Source organism: Megascapheus bottae, chromosome 3, assembly GCF_031878675.1.
Source record: "Megascapheus bottae isolate mThoBot1 chromosome 3, mThoBot2.hap1, whole genome shotgun sequence".
NCBI lineage: Eukaryota > Metazoa > Chordata > Mammalia > Rodentia > Geomyidae > Megascapheus > Megascapheus bottae.
Genome location: NC_143511.1, coordinates 88944719 through 88963595, shown reverse-complemented (window position 1 = coordinate 88963595; position 18877 = coordinate 88944719). Strand labels below are relative to the sequence as shown.

General features: G+C 54.6%; 1 protein-coding gene across 2 annotated transcripts in view; it reads right to left on the bottom strand.

Annotated features, from left to right (window-relative positions):
- Positions 1–18877, bottom strand: part of Col5a1 (collagen type V alpha 1 chain) — a 127559-nt gene that overhangs the window by 29058 nt on the left and 79624 nt on the right. For both annotated transcript variants that reach the window (XM_090330902.1, XM_090330903.1), the window contains exons 29-41: positions 17755–17808; positions 16393–16500; positions 15660–15713; positions 11693–11746; positions 7973–8017; positions 7791–7844; positions 6893–6937; positions 6452–6505; positions 5377–5430; positions 3104–3157; positions 2442–2549; positions 995–1084; positions 824–877 (exon numbers count right to left, since the gene is read on the bottom strand). In XM_090330902.1, the coding sequence (XP_090187028.1) occupies positions 824–877; positions 995–1084; positions 2442–2549; positions 3104–3157; positions 5377–5430; positions 6452–6505; positions 6893–6937; positions 7791–7844; positions 7973–8017; positions 11693–11746; positions 15660–15713; positions 16393–16500; positions 17755–17808 (828 nt within the window). The remainder of the gene's footprint in view (positions 1–823; positions 878–994; positions 1085–2441; positions 2550–3103; positions 3158–5376; positions 5431–6451; positions 6506–6892; positions 6938–7790; positions 7845–7972; positions 8018–11692; positions 11747–15659; positions 15714–16392; positions 16501–17754; positions 17809–18877) is intronic.

Genomic DNA, 18877 nt, shown 5'->3' with positions numbered 1-18877 from the left:
TCAATCCACCTGCTCAGCCTCCTCCCACAGCTCCAGCGTTCCCGTGCACACTGCCCCCACGTGTGGGAACATGCTCTCCTCACCATCTGCCTTCCATGGGCTCCCCTTCCCTTTAGAGTCTGACCTCCCACAGGACAGCCTTTCTGCCCCACTCCCCCATGCTGCAGGTTTCTCGTGGGGGAGGCCCTCTCCTGGAGGCCGGCACAGCCCACCCCTGGCTGGTGCAGGGCAGCAGGCCGCCGTCCACTGACAGAAGGGTTAGATTTTCTGAATGTGTTTGGAGGGCCTCTCTTGAACCTGGCTCCAAATGGAGCCACCACACCCTTCTGGACGGCAGAGTTAGTTTGTAAGGCAGAAGCTCCACTTCGGCCAGCATGAGAGGTGAGTGGGGAGTCTGCAGTCCTACTGTGTGTGGGGGGGATAGAGGGCATCTCCTTAGGCCCCCACTCAGCTTGGCCACACTCTGAGCCTCTCACCACTGGGGTCTTGAGGGTGGATGGGGGCCAATCGGTTCAAGTGACATCAGAGGTTGGGGCTCCAGCCCTGGCCTGCATGGGACAGCTGGCCCATCCTAGAGTGCATCGTTGGAGTCCCTGAGCCCTGCGTTGCTCTTCCATCTGCCTCTGCCCCCACTCTGCTCACACAAAGTGTCCCTAGGACACAGGCTCAAGTATACATCCCTATCCCCATCCCACCAAGCGCTGGCTCCCCCTGGCCTCCAGGCCACACGGGGCGGCTGGGTGTCTGCCAGGCCTGGAGGACTGCCCGTCTTGACTGTGGAGTTGGTCTGATGTAGAGGCTAGGATGCAAGGCTTTGACTCACCGCAGGGCCGGGAGGTCCCGGGGGGCCTTCGCTGCCTTTCAGTCCCAGAGCTCCCTGCAAAGGGAGGAGAAGTGGGTCAGGCCCAAGCCCCCTGGGGCCACACACTGCCCTGCCCACCCGCCAGGTCCCTCCCACTGCCCTCCCTGCCCACTCACTAGGTCCCTCACTCACCACAGGACCGGGGAGCCCACGGTCCCCAGGGAAGCCACGCAATCCTGGAGGGCCATCTTTCCCAGGGAGGCCAGCGGGGCCCGGGTCACCCTGAAAACAAAGACAGAGCAGAGGTGAGCAGGTTCAGGAATCGTTGACTGCCAACCTCGACCTGCCCTGGGTGGCTTTGAAGGCTCTGTGTCTGCTGGAAGCCAGACAGTGCTTCCAGTTCCCACGCCCTGTCCCCTGCATCTGGGAATCAGCTTATCTTGGGGCTTCTCTGGGCCTCTTGGCCTTCAAAGGAACCATTGTGTTTTCTTTGTTTAGTGATGAGTGTTTAGTGGGGGGAGGGGGGAAACCTAGGGCCTGGTGGGTACCTGAGTGCCTGTGCAGCCTCTCCCCCAGGCGGCCCCAGTGTGTGTGGATCTGGGGAAGGGACTGGTGACTCTCTCTCTCTGCCCTTCGTGGAAAGTCATGGAGGTCTAGCCCCGGAAGTCCCACAGAGGCCTGGGCAGGGCACTGTGAGCTGGGAGGTCATCTCAGGATTGTGCCCAAATGAAGGAAATAAATAGGGCTGAAATCACGCCGCAATGACTCACTGCCCAAGGGCCTTTCGGAGAAGAGGCACCATCCTGGCCTGTACCCTCTCCGAGGGCCATTAAAGCTATGGTGTCTTCCAGAATTCTCCAGGGAATTCCACAGGGAATACAGAGATCTGTCCAGACCAGCAGATCAAACACCCTCAGTCTCCTTCCAACTCAGAAAGCTCTGTGCATGCGTGTACACACGTGTGGCATGTATGTCCAAGTACATATGTATTTATTCAAGTATGTATGGACAGATTTATGCATGTGTGTACACAGGTGCGGCATTCAAGTATATGCACGTACACAGATGTGTGAGTCTCCTCAGGGTTTCTCAGTGCTCTGATATATGTATGGTCATAGGAAGGTCCCAGAGCTTGTTTTCTAAGCTTTTACTAAGAGGTGAGGCGAGGAGCTATTTTTATGACATTTGTAGGAAGTTAGGGCCTTCTGACCTGGAGGGGGGCTGGTGGGGGGAACAGCTGGAGAACCAGTACTAGGAGTGAGAACAGAAACACTTTTAGAATTTATTTTCAGCCTTCTAAGGCGAGAGGCTTTCAAAGAGTCACTTTCGGCTCAATTTGTACTGGGTGTGGAGATACAGCGATTCTGGGGGCAGGGCAGCTGGAGAAGGAGCCCTCGGAGAGCAGGAGCCTGGGGTGGTTTTGATCCCCGAGTTTTGTTCTCTTCGGGCTTCATTCCCGCAGTAGGTCGGCCCAAAGCTCAGCTCCAATCAAGGAAAAGTGCAGCTAAATTTGTGGGTTTGGCAGCGAACAAGCATGAAAAGCATTTATTTGAGAAATTACCCACTCAAGACAAAATACAAAGCCCTAAAGGATCTGTAGGGAAAGGTCAGCCTGAGCCCAGAATTCCCAGAAACTCACCTTGGTCCCTTCTTTCCCAGCAACGCCAGGGAGGCCCTGTTCACCAGGGGGGCCAGGAGGCCCGGGATGGCCTCGCTCACCCATCGGGCCCGTTTCTCCCGTGGGACCCTAGGGGGAAATCCAGCATGGTGAGTCAGTTTCAAGTGGCTTTCTGGACAAACTGGGCAGACACTACCACTGCTTGTGCCTGTTGTGAGGCACCGTCTCCCAGAAGTCACCTCTCTGAGATAGAATGAAAACCTTTTTGGGGAGGCGGGGAGTCAGCCACGGAGGATGGAGGGACAAAAGCCGATGCATCCTCGCTCAGCTTCACTTCTATGGCGAGAGAGGGTCAGAATCTTAGTTCCTGCTACATCAGGTGTGTGGTTTCCGAGTGGCAGGGTGACCACTGCCCTGTGCGTTGCCCTAAAAGTCATCATCAGTCCACTTATTGGTCTACCATGGCAGGGGCTGGAGCCGTGGCGCTGGCAGGAGCCAGTGTAGAAGGTGGAATGCTCTTTCTCTTCTACGGAGTCTCCTGTGGGGGGAGTTTTTCCTACCACTGGCCAGCACGGTAGGACTTAAGCCTGTTCATATGTGGGGCACACATCTTCAGAATTGGGAGACCACACTCCATGCTGACTGTCTGCCCCACCACCACCCCGTGAGGTGTGAGGTCTCACCTGAGGGCCAACCACACCTGGGGGACCCGGGGGTCCCGTCTTGCCTTGGAAACCCTGTGGAGGGAATGAGCAGATGGTTACCTCAATGGCTCTCCTGCTCTACCCCAGCAGCCACCCCTCTGAGCTTAATCCGGCCTGCCCGCCCCCCCCCCCAATCTGTCCCAAAGAGCTGACACCAGACTTTGTTTTCAAGCCATTTCACTTGCTCCACTGCCGTATTAATCTCATGAAGGTAATGAAGCCAGAGGAGTTAGCATCCTGGTGTGGTTTTGTGCTGAGAAATGGACTGTAAACCTGAGAGTCTCTCTCCTGTCTCTGGGTCACTTTCTGAGTAGCCTTTGTAGCCTCTGTCATCCCTGCTATTTGGTGCTCAGCAGGCGACCTGCCCGGCTGCTCCCATCTGTGTATTAGCACAGAGACGAGCCAGGCCTAGCTGCTCTCAACACGCCAGCCTGGAGGCATCGTTTTCCACACACTTCAGATCTCTTCTTGGCTCCCTGTGCTCGTGTAGAGGTCAGGCCTGGCTCGGCCCAGGCCTGGCTCTGCTTCCTAACTGGTCCTGTTGCGGGGAGAGCTTTCCAGGGGCCCTGTGAGTGTGACTTCCGGGCACAGCAGTGGACTAGGGCAGCTGGAACAAAGCGTCACCTGCAGGGACATGTGGATGATGCACTCGAGGCCCCAGAAAGAAGCTCCAGCTGGGAGAGGGCAGTAGTGGCCTCAGGGCCACAGCGAGGACTATGAGGTAGGCGTACACCTGGGCCAGCACACCAGACTCTGGGATCTCATGCAGAGACACTGGGCCACGTAAGCCACAGCTGGCCGGGTGGCCTGACCACTTGGGCTTCATTAAGAACAGGAAGAACTTCAGGGCCTTAGGACGAATGTCCTCCTGGGTATGTGGACTGGACCCGAGGGGACTGTGCGCCCTGGTGGGTCTCAGATGTGGCCCACCAGTCCCACCAAAAATGACTCCGTGTCCCCCGGAGGCAGCCAGGCCTACAAGAAGCCACTGGAAAGGGCCCTTCCCGAGGAAGGATGGGTCTTTCTCAAAGCCAAAGAAGAACACACGATATGAAAACGTTTCTATCATGTCTCCTTGGAAAGGCATTAGAGAAAAGTGTGCGAAGCTCGGAAAAAAGGTTTTAATTTTCCTCTATAGACGAAAGAGCAAAGTAATCTCCATTTATCAGCCAGCATATGTTGCCTAGAACGCTGGCAGAGGTGTAATTAAAAGAGCTCTCAGCACTATCACCAAAAAAAAAAAAAAAAAGAAGAAGAAGAAAAAGGAGCTTTCAGAAAGTTCGGGGCAGAATGTGATAAAGCCTCTAAAGACCCATTCCGGTGTCCCCTGGCTGACAGAAGCCTTTTGAGACTAAATGCAAAGAACTGGGCTGCAGAGACAAAGGGCTCTGTTGGTCCCTGAGTGGCCCCCACTCAGAGAAAAGTGCGTATGTATGCAAACTGCCCTTCCATCTGGACTGACTGTACACAGAGCAGGAACACGGCACAGCTACAGGAATGACCATGGTCACAGGTCAGCTCTCAGAAGAAGGGTCCAGGAAATGATCAGACTTCTGACCAAATGTGTCTATCACCATGGAGTTGACAAGGTCAAAGGCAAGGTCAAAAGCAGTCCTCATCTTGCAAGGACATGGGTCATGAGCACACTGGGCACCTGCACTGTTTACACGGAGGAGGAGGGTGAAGGCGCCTTCCTCGCCCTCTACGTCAGCCCCAGGCCCAAATCTCCTGGACCGGCCCCAGACCTATTGCCCTTTTCTTGAAGTTTTGCTGCATAAACAACTGCATAGCACACTGCAAATGCAGACTTTTCTATGTGCTGTTCCAGTTGAGCTTCCGCAGAGAGCATGCTAGGAGGCATCCACAATTCTTCAGGGCGGGAGGGAGGACAACATTTCAGGGCTCTCATGACACTGTGTGTCCTGGTGGTTTCAAACATGGCCTTTGAGCAAAGCTGATAAAATCAGCAAGTAGCCAGCAGCTACTTTCTCCCCACAAATGTCCATACAACTGCTAGCTTGCACTGCTGGCCCGCCCGGAGCCTGCCCCAAATCAACCACACATGGCCTGGCCAGGGGAGGCAGCCCAGAGAAGTGCCCACCCCCCCTCCCCCGGGTCCCCAGGCTGGCTGGTCTCTCCCAAGCCAGAAGGGTCCTAGGCGCTGCACCTCACAACGACTGCATGCACGGCCAGGAGAACCAGCCAGGGAGGGGCCAGCCTGTGAATCCCCCCCCAACATCCACACCACTCACCGTCTCCCCCCTCTGTCCAGGGTGTCCAGGGAGCCCATCCTTGCCGGGAGGGCCCTGAAGGAATAGCCAAAGGAAAGAAGTTGAGTTCCAAGCAGCACACAGTCGGTGAGACCCAAGGCCAGACCAGGCCGTAGACACTGCCATTTTGTGTCAGTGGCCCTCATCCTTGAGAACTACTCGGAGAAAAGTGGTCACCCAACAGTGACCGCAAAACGAGTGCCTTGGAGGAAGGAGCCTATCTATGCCCGACGTGACAGGGCTGAGTTTTGACAGCCACAGACTTCAATGCCACTGCGAGTGCACCCTTCTCCCAGAGGAAATGGAGGCTGAGATTCTGGCCAGCACCCTAAGATCCGGGGGAGGGGGGGCTGCCCAGACGGTTCTGGGACTCCTCCTATCCATCTAGTGGGCAGATAAACTCCTCCTAACTTCTGCCCCAGCTACTGTCAAGCAGTAAAGGTTTGCATTTGGGGTGGGGTGAGGAGAAACACGTTCGAAGATGACATCCATAAGATAAACTGTGTCCCCCCAAAGATCTGTCCAAGTCCTGACCCATGACCCATGAGTAGGACCTCGTCTGAAACACACATGGGGTCAGGCTAGCGGGGTCCTGACCTGTGACCTGTGTCCTCAAAACAAGGACGACATCACAGAGAGGAGGCAGCAAGTGAAGGTGGAGATCAGGGGACAGCCACAGCCAGGCAGCGCCAAGGACAGCCACGGCGGACCCTCTGTGACAAGGGTCTCCCGCCCCTGGGGAGGAGGCAGCCTCGGCAAGGTTGCCACATGCCCGGGACACTGCGGTGCTTTAGGTGTCTGCCCCCAGCACTGAGAGTCCAGCTTGGCGTATTTGCTGCAATGGTCCCAGGACACTGAGCATGATGGGACAGGTGACACAGGGCCTGTGCTATGGCCCCCTGTACAGGACACCCAGCAGGGGCCATGGGCCAGACTTCCTGTCAGGACCCTTGGTCTGGGAGCCCTCAGGAAGACAAAGGTGATGGGGGAGAGGGGAAGCACACCAGAGAGCTTGACCTCCCCACCCGCCCTGGGTGCAGGGAGATGCACTGCTCACCGGGGGGCCTTTTGGGCCAGGGAATCCTGTAGGGCCTTGGGGTCCATTGGGTCCCTGGAGAGAGAGCACTGTTAGAGGACAGAAGTCCTGAGCCCAGCAGCCCTCCTCTGCCCAGTCCTGAGCTGGCTCTCAGCACAGCCCACTTCTCACTCACTGCTCGCCACAACCTTTCCCATTTCCTCCAACCCCACCTTCACGCTGCCAGGCTGCTGACACGGCCTGCACAGGGCAACTCCCAGCCCCTGGGGCCAGTGGCCAGCTTCCCATCTTCCCACACCCACCAAGTTAGGCCCAGTGAGTGGGCTGACAGTCCCAGATGAGCCACTCCAGGGCCCGGGGACAGCCTCCCCTCCCGGCCCACTCCACCGAGGTGGAGAGAAGGGTCTTGGGAACAAGCTGCCCCCGGAGACGTTCTCACAGCCCATGCGGGCAGTCGCTCACCCGTTCTCCGGGAGGGCCGGCCGGGCCATCGCCTCCGGAGTTGCCCTGGAGGGAGGGCGAGAGAGAGAAACACACTGTGAGCACAGTCCAAGGGCTCAGGCCATAACTCATCCAAGCAGCCCAGGTAGATATCGCCCTCGAGCCCTTCTCAAGGTCACCCTGACCGCGTGCAGAGATTCCAGCATGTCATCCCGGAGCTGCAGCCCCTACAGCTCACCGCCCCCTCCTCGGCTGCAGGGCTGTGACATTTCCACAATGGACCCCTGCAGCCTGACAAAGGCTGGGCCCAGGCAAGAAATGCCATCAAAAAGCCACGAAAAGACACTGTGTGGGGATCTGTCCCTGATGGCAGGGACAGAGAAACTACACACTTCTGCCCCACGCCTGGAGCTGCTGGGGACACAGGATGCCCACTGAGCTCCACAGGAGACCGTGGCTGGTGGCCTGGTCAAGCCAAGGGACGGGCCAGCTCACTGGCTCCTCTGGGCCAACGGGAGGCCAGCTCATTGCCCTGGGAGCAAGCTCCATGTCACCTACCATCCAATGAGGGTGGGGCGGGCATGGGGGAGGGCTTGGCTTCTACCAGACTAGAAAGAAAGAACTTTCTAGTAAAGATCTCTTGATAGCTTCTGGACCGTTTTTCCTGTCAAGAAATTCTGCCAGGCAGTACTTGGTGGTGTCAGGCCTGGCCTGGGGCCTCTGAGACCTCTCCAGAACTCAGGCCCAGACAGTCACCTCCGCCACCTGTCCCAGCTCCACAGATTCCCAAAGACAGCTGAGCAGGGGTCCTCCTTAAGTACCCCATGGAAACTGCCTGCTTTCTGAGGGAAGGAGGCCACAGAACACCTCAGATGCCACAAGCCTCCATACCACGCCACCGAGGGACACAGAACATTACCTTGGGGCCAGGCTTCCCTGTAATGCCCCGTGGGCCTCTTTCACCCCTTGGGCCCTGAAAAGACATAGAGAAGATCCGTCAGCTCAGACTCCCAGAATCATGTAGAGCCCCACCCCCACCCCGCATGCCCCTGCATGCTCTCCTGTGTCTCTGGGCAGCCCTCAGGCCACAAGGAAGGTTACCGTTGGGCCGCGCTGTCCCCGTGGTCCAGGCTTTCCTGGGGTGCCCTGGAACCAGAGAAAAGGGGCTGTCAGTCACGTTCCTCAGGCCTGACACTCCTCAGGAGGAGAGCTCACCACTTCCCCCATGTCTTTTTCTCCCCTCCTCCTTCTCCCCCTCTTCCCTTCCCAGGAGGAAAAACATTATTACAAGAAAAGAAAAGAAACTCAACCCCTCTCATACATAATTTACGTCTGCGACTGTTAAGAATATTGGGCATTAAATTTTCAACAGGCTGTGCGGAGGAGTGGACCTGCAATTTAACAGAGAACCCACCAATCCGGGGGGTACTGGCTCCGCTCACACAACTCAAGACTCCTTTCGCCATTGTTATTCTGCAATTTCCAACCCACAGAAAGTGAACGGGCCACATTTGTTTTGGCCATGTCAAAGACGGAATGGCTGCACAAGCACTCAGAAGCAACAGAGGGGACTCGGTGTCTCCTTCCCCCCCCATCCCCCCGCCAGTCCTCCCTGCCTTTCACTGTGGCCTCACACCCAGCACACCCAGGACTGAACTGAATGCAAAGCTTGCCATCTACATGTCTTCTCACTGTTGTTCACTCTGTGCTGCCAGGATGGAGAATGCTTTCTATCCACACTCACTTTCCCAGTCCTTTTTTGTGTGTGTGGCATGGGGCTTGAACTCAGGGACTTGACACCGTCCCTGAGCTTTTGTGCTCTACCACTTGAGACACAGTGTCTCTTCTGGCTTTCCTGGCCAGGCAGTCCTCTGATCTCATCTCCTGAATAGTTAGGATTACAGGTATGAGCCATCAGCACAGCACTCAGCCTTCCATTCCCACCCCACTCCCTTTTGACACACATTTAATCAAAACCATTCAGAATCATCAGTTAATGGTGCTGCTTTTTAACAATGCACCCTGCTTTCCAGTGTGTGAACTCGGCAGCAATAGCTCTTGGCTTCAAATAAACGTTTGCATGAGAAAAATGACCAAAACATCTATACGATGAATGCCATTGCAAAGTAGATGCGCGGTCAGCCTTGAGTCCAGCTAGCCCTGTGAGGGGACCTGGGCTGCCAGCTTCTCTTCCCTCCCACCTTCCACAGCCAGGACCTTCCTGGATCTGGGTTTCACTTTACAGAACAAATAGATCAGGAGACAAGCTGATCTAATCATTCCCAGCATCCAGGTGTGCTGGCCTTGGCGAGGAGCGAAACACAGTTTCGATCTCAGTCCCATCCGTTTGTGGTAAGATATCCACGCCAAATGTAGTGTCCCAGTGACCCAGGCTGCTGAGCAGAGCACGCGCCTGGGTCTCCATCACAGACTGCTTGGCATCTGTCCTCTTGTCCTTGCTCGGGAGGACGGACCATCTCCAGATGGTCCTGCTGGAGCTCTCCAGCAGAGCTGAGCAAGCCAGGCCCATGGGGGCGGAGCCTGGCATGGCCCAGTGGACATCCAGCTCCCTGCTGGGAAGCTAAGCAAGCCCAGGGCACACGACCCTTACCAGACCATCATCTTTCTAGGATGCTGACTGGATGGCACAGTGGCCGTCTAACACTCTGCCAACTATCACAGAAGCAAGCCACTGGCTCTACAGAAGCCATCATGTGGAAGAGAGAGAGGTTCCTGGGCTCTGGTGGAGGGATGCAGGCATAGGTGCATGTGTGTGCGCGCGTGCGTGCACACACACACACACACACACACACACACACACACACACACACACACACACCATGGGTAAGCGCACTAGAGGCAGCTGTTGGACCCGAGCACTGGCAGGGGACAGAATCACAGCCTTTCTCATACCAGGACCCACTCACCCCCTCACTAGATCCCACAGTGGGTGACCGCTGGCTGCCTTGGTGGAAAGAGCCACACTGAAACATGGCAGACCGGAGGACCTCCCCAGGCTCCAGGAAGTCTTCCAGGTCTCCTGAGGTAGACAACTGTCCCTGATTCACTCTGCTGAGAACTCCTCATCTGACCCCAGTGCCAGGCAAAGCTCCCATGCTCAGCAAGGACTCAGGAAATGTGTGCTGCTTCAGTCAAGTCCTCCAAACAGGACTGCGTGTAGCCACATGGTCGAAAGCCCAAGGGCAAAACAACATCAACCAGAACCAGGGTACTTGGGTAACAGCATCTGCCTCTAAGGCTCAGAAGACAAAGCAGCCCAAAGGCCCCTGGGGCTTCTGTTGAGAACAAGACAAAGCCTTGTGCGGGAAGAGTCAGGCTTCTGGCTTCAGTCAGACAGCTGAGGAGGACAACCCACCTGGTAGGCCAGGGGGCCCCATTCTCTGTTCCCCAAATGACCCAGTGTTTCAGACATTCTTCTGCAGTGACCACTCTGCCTCCCTAACTAGACGCAGCTGGTGCCTGGAAGGCTCCATTCAGGCCTTGGTGAAATTCAAACTCTGTCCTTCACTGATTCAAGATGCTGATGCCCTGCACAGAGGCAGCAGGTACCAGAGCACCTGTCCAGATTCTAAGCTGAGGGAGGAGGAGGCTGAGGGGGCAGAGCCTCGTTTGGGAACCCAGGAGGGTAAGCCAGCAGGGGCGCCAGCCCCCCCGCCTCACGCAGTCCTCACTGCAGAAGAGTGCAGTCCGATTACAGCCCTCTCCCTCCTGAAGATTTTCACCCACGAGAGCAGGAACGGTCCCCAGCTCAGTCTCAACACCCCTGATGCCTGCATCTCCAACACTACGAGAACTCACAAGGAAATCTGCAACTATGCCAGAGGAGAAAGTTCCCCGAAGACACTCCCTGTACAAGGAAGGGTGGGAAGATTCAGGTGCGAGTGATGGGCAAAGAGAAGCAAATTCACCGATCAAAGAAGACAGATGGGAGAAAAGATGACAGATAGATAGATAGATAACAGATGATAGCGGTAGATAGCAGATAGATGATAGATAACAGGTAGAAAGATAGATGACAGAATGGAAAATACATAATAGAAGATTAGAAGAAAGACAATAGAGAACAGAAATCTACTGATAGGTTATAGCAGATACATAGAAAATAGGTTAGATCCATAGATAAAAGAATACAGAGAAAGAGAGAGGAGAGAGACTGGATTGAGGCAGCAGCCCCATGTCAGCCCTGTACCCCTGCACTAGGCACCCCTGTGGCTCTAGGCTGTAAAGAGGGCATTCAGCCCGTTTGCTCACAGTCCAGCTCCAAGGGCAGCAGGCAGCAAGGAGAGTACGGCATAACACACACCAGGAGGGCCCACACTCCCGTCCAGCACTAGGGACAGTCTCTCCCTCCCCTGCCCTTGCAGACAAGGCCAGCCCACAGAAGACAGAGGTGCACGGCTCCTCCAGCTCAGCTCCCAGGAGGCCTGGGTACAGGTGACAACAAAAGATGCACTCAGTCATGGATGGTGACTGTGAACAGGAGGGAAGGAGGTGGCTGGAATTCTCACTGCAATAGGTCCGGAAGGACCTGGCCCCTGGAGGAGGAGGTGTGACACACACAGAGGAAACTTTTCTCCTGGAGTTTAGAGGAGTTCGGGGGAGAGAGGTGCAGAGAAGAGTCTGGCTTCAATAACGGCCTGTGCAGCCTATCAGAAACGTCCACTTCCCAGCATGCTCCGTCTCTCGCCCTCTGGATTCTCCCTCACAGGCTCCTGCCAGGTGTGGGGAAACCGCAGCCCTCAGACAGGCTGCCATCAAGACGGCCCAGCTGCCGCTGAACCAAAGACCAATCGTCCTTACCCTGCCGCCTTTCTCTCCGTTGGCACCAGGAAATCCAGGGAATCCGATGGAACCCTGAAAGAGTAAGGGGAGAAAATATGACCCTCAGGACAGACGCTTGGGTTACACTGTGTGTGCCCTGCTGGGAAAGGGCCTGTGAGATACCCGGGAGTGCACCCACCTATACAGAACCCACACTCACCTATACAGTACCCACACCAACCTATACAGTACCCATACACCACTATGCAGTACCCACACACCACTATATAGGACCCACACAACACTATACAGTACCCACACACCACTATACAGGACCCACACCCACCTATACAGTACACACACACCACTATACAGGACCCACACCCACCTATACAGTAGACACACACCACTATACAGGACGCACACCCACCTATACAGTACCCACACACCACTATACAGGACACACACACCACTATACAGTACCCACACACCACTATACAGGACCCACACACCACTATACAATACATACACACCACTATACAGTACCCACACACCACTATATAGGACCCACACCCACCTATACAGTATACACACACCACTATACAGTACACACACACCCACCTATACAGTACCCACACACCACTATATAGGACCCACACACCACTATACAGTACCCACACCCACCTATACAGTACCCACACACCACTATACAGTACCCACACCCACCTATACAGTACCCACACACCAGTATACAGTACACACACACCACTATACAGGACACACACACCACTATACACACCAGTATACAGTACACACACACCACTATACAGTACCCACACACCACTATACAGGACACACACACCACTATACAGTACATACACACCACTATACAGGACCCACACCCACCTATACAGTACCCACACACCACTATACAGTACCCAGACCACTATACAGTACCCCCACATACCTATACAGTACCCACTCCCACCTATAGAGTACCCACACCCACCTATACAGTACCCACACACCACTATACAGGACCCACACACTACTATACAGTACCCACAAACCACTATACAGTACACACACACACCACTATACAGTACCCACACCACTATACAGTACCCACACACCACTATACAGTACACACACACCACTATACACACCAGTATACAGTACACATACACCACTATACAGTACCCACACACCACTATACAGGACACACACACCACTATACAGTACATACATACCACTATACAGGACCCACACCCACCTATACAGTACCCACACACCACTATACAGTACCCAGACCACTATACAGTACCCCCACATACCTATACAGTACCCACTCCCACCTATAGAGTACCCACACCCACCTATACAGTACCCACACACCACTATACAGTACACACACACCACTATACAGGACCCACACACCACTATACAATACATACACACCACTATACAGTACCCATACACCAGTATATAGGACCCACACACCACTATACAATACCCACACCCACCTGTACAGTACCCACAAATCACTATACAGGACTCACACCCACCTATACAGTACACACACACCACTATACAGGACCCACACCTACCTATACAGTATCCACATACCACTATACAGTACCCACACACCACTATACAGTACCCACACACACCTATACAGTACCCACTCCCACCTATACAGTACCCATACCCACCTATACAATACCCACATACCTATACAGTACACACACACCACTATACAGTACCCCCACACCACTATATAGTATACACACACCACTATACAGTACCTATACACACCTATACAGTACCCATACCCACCTATACAGTACCCACACACACCTATACAGTACCTACACTTCACTATAGAGTATACACACCAGTATACAGGACCCACACACCACTATACAGTACCTACACCCACCTATACAGTACCCACATACCACTATACAGTACCTATACACACCTATACAGTACCCACACACCACTATACAGTACCTATACACACCTATACAGTACCCACACACCACTATACAGGACCCACACCTACCTATACAGTACCCACACCTACCTATACAGTACCCACACACCACTATACAGGACCCACACACCACTGTAGAGTACACACACACCACTATACAGTACGTACACACCACTATACAGTACCTATACAGTACCCACACACCACTATACAGTACCCACACCACTATACAGTACCCACACACACCTATCAGTACCCACTCACACCTATACAGTACCCACACCCACCTATACAGTACCCACTCACACCTATACAGTACCCACACCCACCTATACAGTACCCACACACCACTATACAGTACATACACACCACTATACAGGACCCACACCACTATATAGTATATACACATGACTCTACAGGACCCACACCCACCTATACAGTACCCACACACCACTATACAATACCTATACCACTATACAGTACCCACACCCACCTATACTGTACCCCCACACCACTATACAATACACACACACCACTATACAGTACCTACACTTCACTATAGAGTATACACACCAGGATACAGGACCCACACACCACTATACAGTACCTACATTACTATACAGTACCCACACACCACTATACAGTACCTACATTACTATACAGTACACACACACCACTATACAGTACCTACATTACTATACAGTACACACACACCACTATACAGTACCCACACACCACTATACAGTACACACACACCACTATACAGTACCTATACACACCTATTCAAGTACCCACATACCACTATACAGTACCCATACCCCACTATACAGTACCTACATTACTATACAGTACCCACACACCACTATACAGTACCTACATTACTATACAGTACACACACACCACTATACAGTACCTACATTACTATACAGTACACACACACCACTATACAGTACCCATACACCACTATACAGTACACACACCCACCTATATAGTACATACACACACCTATTCAAGTACCCACACACCACTATACAGTACCCACACACCACTATACAGTACCTACATTACTATACAGTACACACACACCACTATACAGTACCTACATTACTATACAGTACCCACACACCACTATACAGTACCTACATTACTATACAGTACACACACACCACTATACAGTACCTACATTACTATACAGTACACACACACCACTATACAGTACCTACATTACTATACAGTACACACACACCACTATACAGTACCCACACACCACTATACAGTACACACACACCACTATACAGTACCTATACACACCTATACAGTACACACACACCACTATACAGTACCTATACACACCTATTCAAGTACCCACATACCACTATACAGTACCCATACCCCACTATACAGTACCTACATTACTATACAATACACACACACCACTATACAGTACCCACACACCACTCTACAGTACCCACATACCACTCTACAGTACCTATACACACCTATACAGGACCCACACCCACCTATACAGTACATACACACACCTATTCAGTACCTACACACCACTATACAGTACTCATACACCACTATACAGTACCCACACCCACCTATACAGGACTCGTACACACCTATACAGTACACACACCACAATACAGGACCCACACCACTATACAGGACCCACACACCACTATACAGGACCCACACCCACCTACACTACACCCAGCCACCCACCTGCCCATCTAGCCATCCTTTCGACCTGTTCACCCACTCACTAATGCATCCACCCACCCCACATGCCTCCACCCACCCGTCCATCCGCCCTCCTGGGCAGGCTCTGGCCCCATCTCTAAAAGGCTCAGCTCTGTCCAGCTTCAAGTTGGTGAAGTGAACACAAGGGTCTACAAATAAAGAGCATGAAGCCTCAGTGCCCCTCGCTGTGTCACCCCCAAGACTGCACGGGTGTGGAGAGCATTGCGGGGTGTCTGGGTGTCGTGTCTGCTGGGTTCGCATTACCTTTGGGCCCTGTCTTCCTGGGTATCCTGGCAATCCTGGGACTCCAAGCTTGCCCTGGAACAAGAATCACATGAGTTGTGAACACAGCTTTGTGCCACCATATTCTCTGGGCAGACCCAGCCAGCCTGTCCTGCGGGGGCTGTGGATGGAGCAGGAGGCAGGTTCCAAGATAAAGGACGCTGCCATCACTCAGGGGTCCCGGCCCCTGGACTGGACTCTGGAATGGTCTCTAAACACAACAGTGCTCACATGAAGAGAATCTGCCCTGTGATTTCTCTTCACACAGCCCGCAGCACGAGCCGCAGGGTGAGAAGGGGCGGGATGTCTAAGCACTCTGTGTGGCCCCTTTCTGCCCGGCTAGTGGGGACAAGGCAGGGTGGGCATTCTGGGCTGGCACAGAGCCTGCAGAAGCTGGCAAGGGAGGCAGATGCATCCCAAGAGCTCCCCGGAGGAGCTGCGCCTCCGGGAAGAGGAGGGGACACGGTGGTGACCACAGGGAGGAGACGGGGCTCGACAAAGATGGAGTACTCGTGTGGCAGGGGGCTCAGACCCCCACGCCCTGCACCCCTAAGATGCTGCACGGAGCTCAGAAGGGAGACCCGAGGGACAGGATGCGAAGGCGCGAGCACCCCTCGGGGATCCAGGCCTATAGCAGTCTCGGCAAGGCTCCCGTCTGGGGTCCACACAGAGCTCAGGCTCCCCACAGGGCGTGCCAGTGTCCTGCGCCACAAACCTTCTCCCCGGTGGGCCCCAAGGGACCAGGATCGCCATTGGGCCCTCCACGGCCCTTTGGGCCTTCGGGACCATCTTCTCCCCTGGGACCAGGTGGGCCGATCTCCCCCTGCAATCACAAGAGAGGAAGTAAGAGGCACCCCGAAAGTCTCCTCCCCTGACGGACCTCACCAGGGGCCAGGAGCAGCTCCCGGGGACTCCACTGAAAGGAACCTGTCAGGGCAGATGGCAGCAGTGCCCCCAAAAGCACTGAGAAGGCTGCCCTGTCCGCAGGCTGCCGGCTAACAGGATTGGTGAACAGCCAGAGACTGAATCACTGTGGGAGGGACCTTCTTCTGAAACCCAAGGAGGCACCAAAGGCAACGACAGCCCTGGGTGGGTACAACCAGGAGGCCCCAGAACACACACCAGAGACAGACAGGCCTAAGACCGGCCTCCAGCATCCTCAGTGTGCGGGGTCACAGCCTGAGCCCAGACACTCGGGGTCCCTGGAACCTGCACAGAGACCGGCTCAGATCAGCCACCCTCACAATTTCTTCCTTCAGCTTTCTCCCTAAGGCCGGCACTCTACCACTTGAGCTGCTAGCTTTTGCTGGTTCCCTGGAGATAAGAGTCTCATGGACTTCTGCACCTAGGCTGGCCTCAGATTTTAGCCTCCTGAACAGGGAGGATCACAGGCATGAGTCACCAAGCCTGGCTCACTCTCCTCTCTCAGCCAGCCTGCAGTCTGGGCTCCTCTGACATCTCAAGCAGTGGCAGACATCTGAACAACCCCACGATAGCAATGACCACCACACCCAGGCATCTTGCTTAACACCAGAACTCTAATACGCCTGTGGATCGGAAGGCCTCTGGTGGAGATGGGTTCTGTTCAATCCCATAACCTCACAGGTGGTCACTCAGTGTCTGAGTGGGGTCCACGAACAACTCCACAGTTCTATGGAGACCAGGATGGTCCAGCAGAGTGTGGGCTTGCCAGCAACCACCTATGGCCTGAGCAGGTGCTCTGCTTCCGGTCAGGATGGGCCATTTTCTTCATCTCTCCATCCTCTTCCCAGGCCCCTCCCCTCATCTACTCTGCAATCCATACTATCAGCCACAAAATCAACAAGTTCCCACTGCCCCACCTTCCCAGGACCCAGGGCAGAGGGACCCAGGGCAGGCTGTTCCTCCCAGCCTCAGGTCAACGTGTGAGAGCTGAAGAGGGGGTGACGGGGAGACTGCAGAGAGAGCTGGGCTCCAAGGCCCCACGTAGCCCTGCTCTCCAGCCAGATGTCCCTCCATCCCGAAAAGCCGCTCTGTGGTCGTAGACACCCCAAAGCCTCTGCAGGGCCCGAAGCCCTCTATGCCCTGCAGTACTCACCCGGTCGCCCTTGATGCCCATATCGCCTTTGAACCCAGGGAAGCCATCTTCACCCTGCATGTGGACGAGAGAATGCCTCAGTCCAGAGAAGGGAACCTGCTCCCCCTCGACCCCCATGGTCCCACACAGAAGGCCCGTCCCCAGGCTGCAGCAGGAGCCGGGACAGAGGGTCTCAAGTGCCCATCATGGTGAGGCCTGGTCCCCATTCACCCAGGCTCCCCACTTGGAATGTGAGTGAGATGCCCAGCCGGGCAGGAGTGACCGTGCCATGAGGGTTCTGGGCGTTAGTTCACAGTGGCTTTGTGTAGTCGGCTCGGCACTGCGGTCTGAGACCCAGGAAGCAGGCTGATGTTTGGGGAGGGCGAGCGGGTGAAATGTCCTATCCTTCTGGCATTGGATCAGCTGTACAAAGTGACACGTGTGACCGGAGATGTCATCTCTTGGGCACAGGGTGCTATTTGGGAGCCATGTGTGAGAATGTGAAATGCCAGGGGAATAATGTCCCTTCAAACCCCTAGTCTAGATTCCACCGGGGACAGCATGGAGAAGGCCCCGGGACTACTGGGGTGTGTGGCGTGTGGCACTAGGGAAAGGGCCCCAGACCAGGCCTCCCTCACACGACTCAACAGCTGCCTCTCAAGAGAAGGAAAGAGGCATAGAGGGCTTGGCCCTGGCTCCTGGCATCCTGTAGTCAAGCAGCAGGATAAGACAGGGCCTCTCTATCCAATGGACAGCCCAAGAAGTGCTGGTCACTTACCAGCAGTGGCTACAAATCTAAAACCGGGGCCAGGCATCCTCACCTCTACCCTGAGTGTCCCCGGGACAATCTCAGGCTCTACCTGGGGCTCCCTGGGACTGCCTGGCTCACTGTCCTGGTGAGACAGGGCCCCAGGTACAACCCAATAATGTTGTGCCAGCCCTGACCCGAAAGGCGGCTCTGAGCCTCCTTCCACCAAACAGGAGGGACAAAAGTGGGGGCCACACAGTCCCGCACAGCTCAGGACACCAGGGCAGCGGGGCCCCTGCCTGCCCGGATGGCAGCACAGACAGCACATGCCTTACATCGTATTAACCACCACGGCCCCTCTGGGCTCTGATTTGTGCCCTGCTTGTCTTGGCAAAC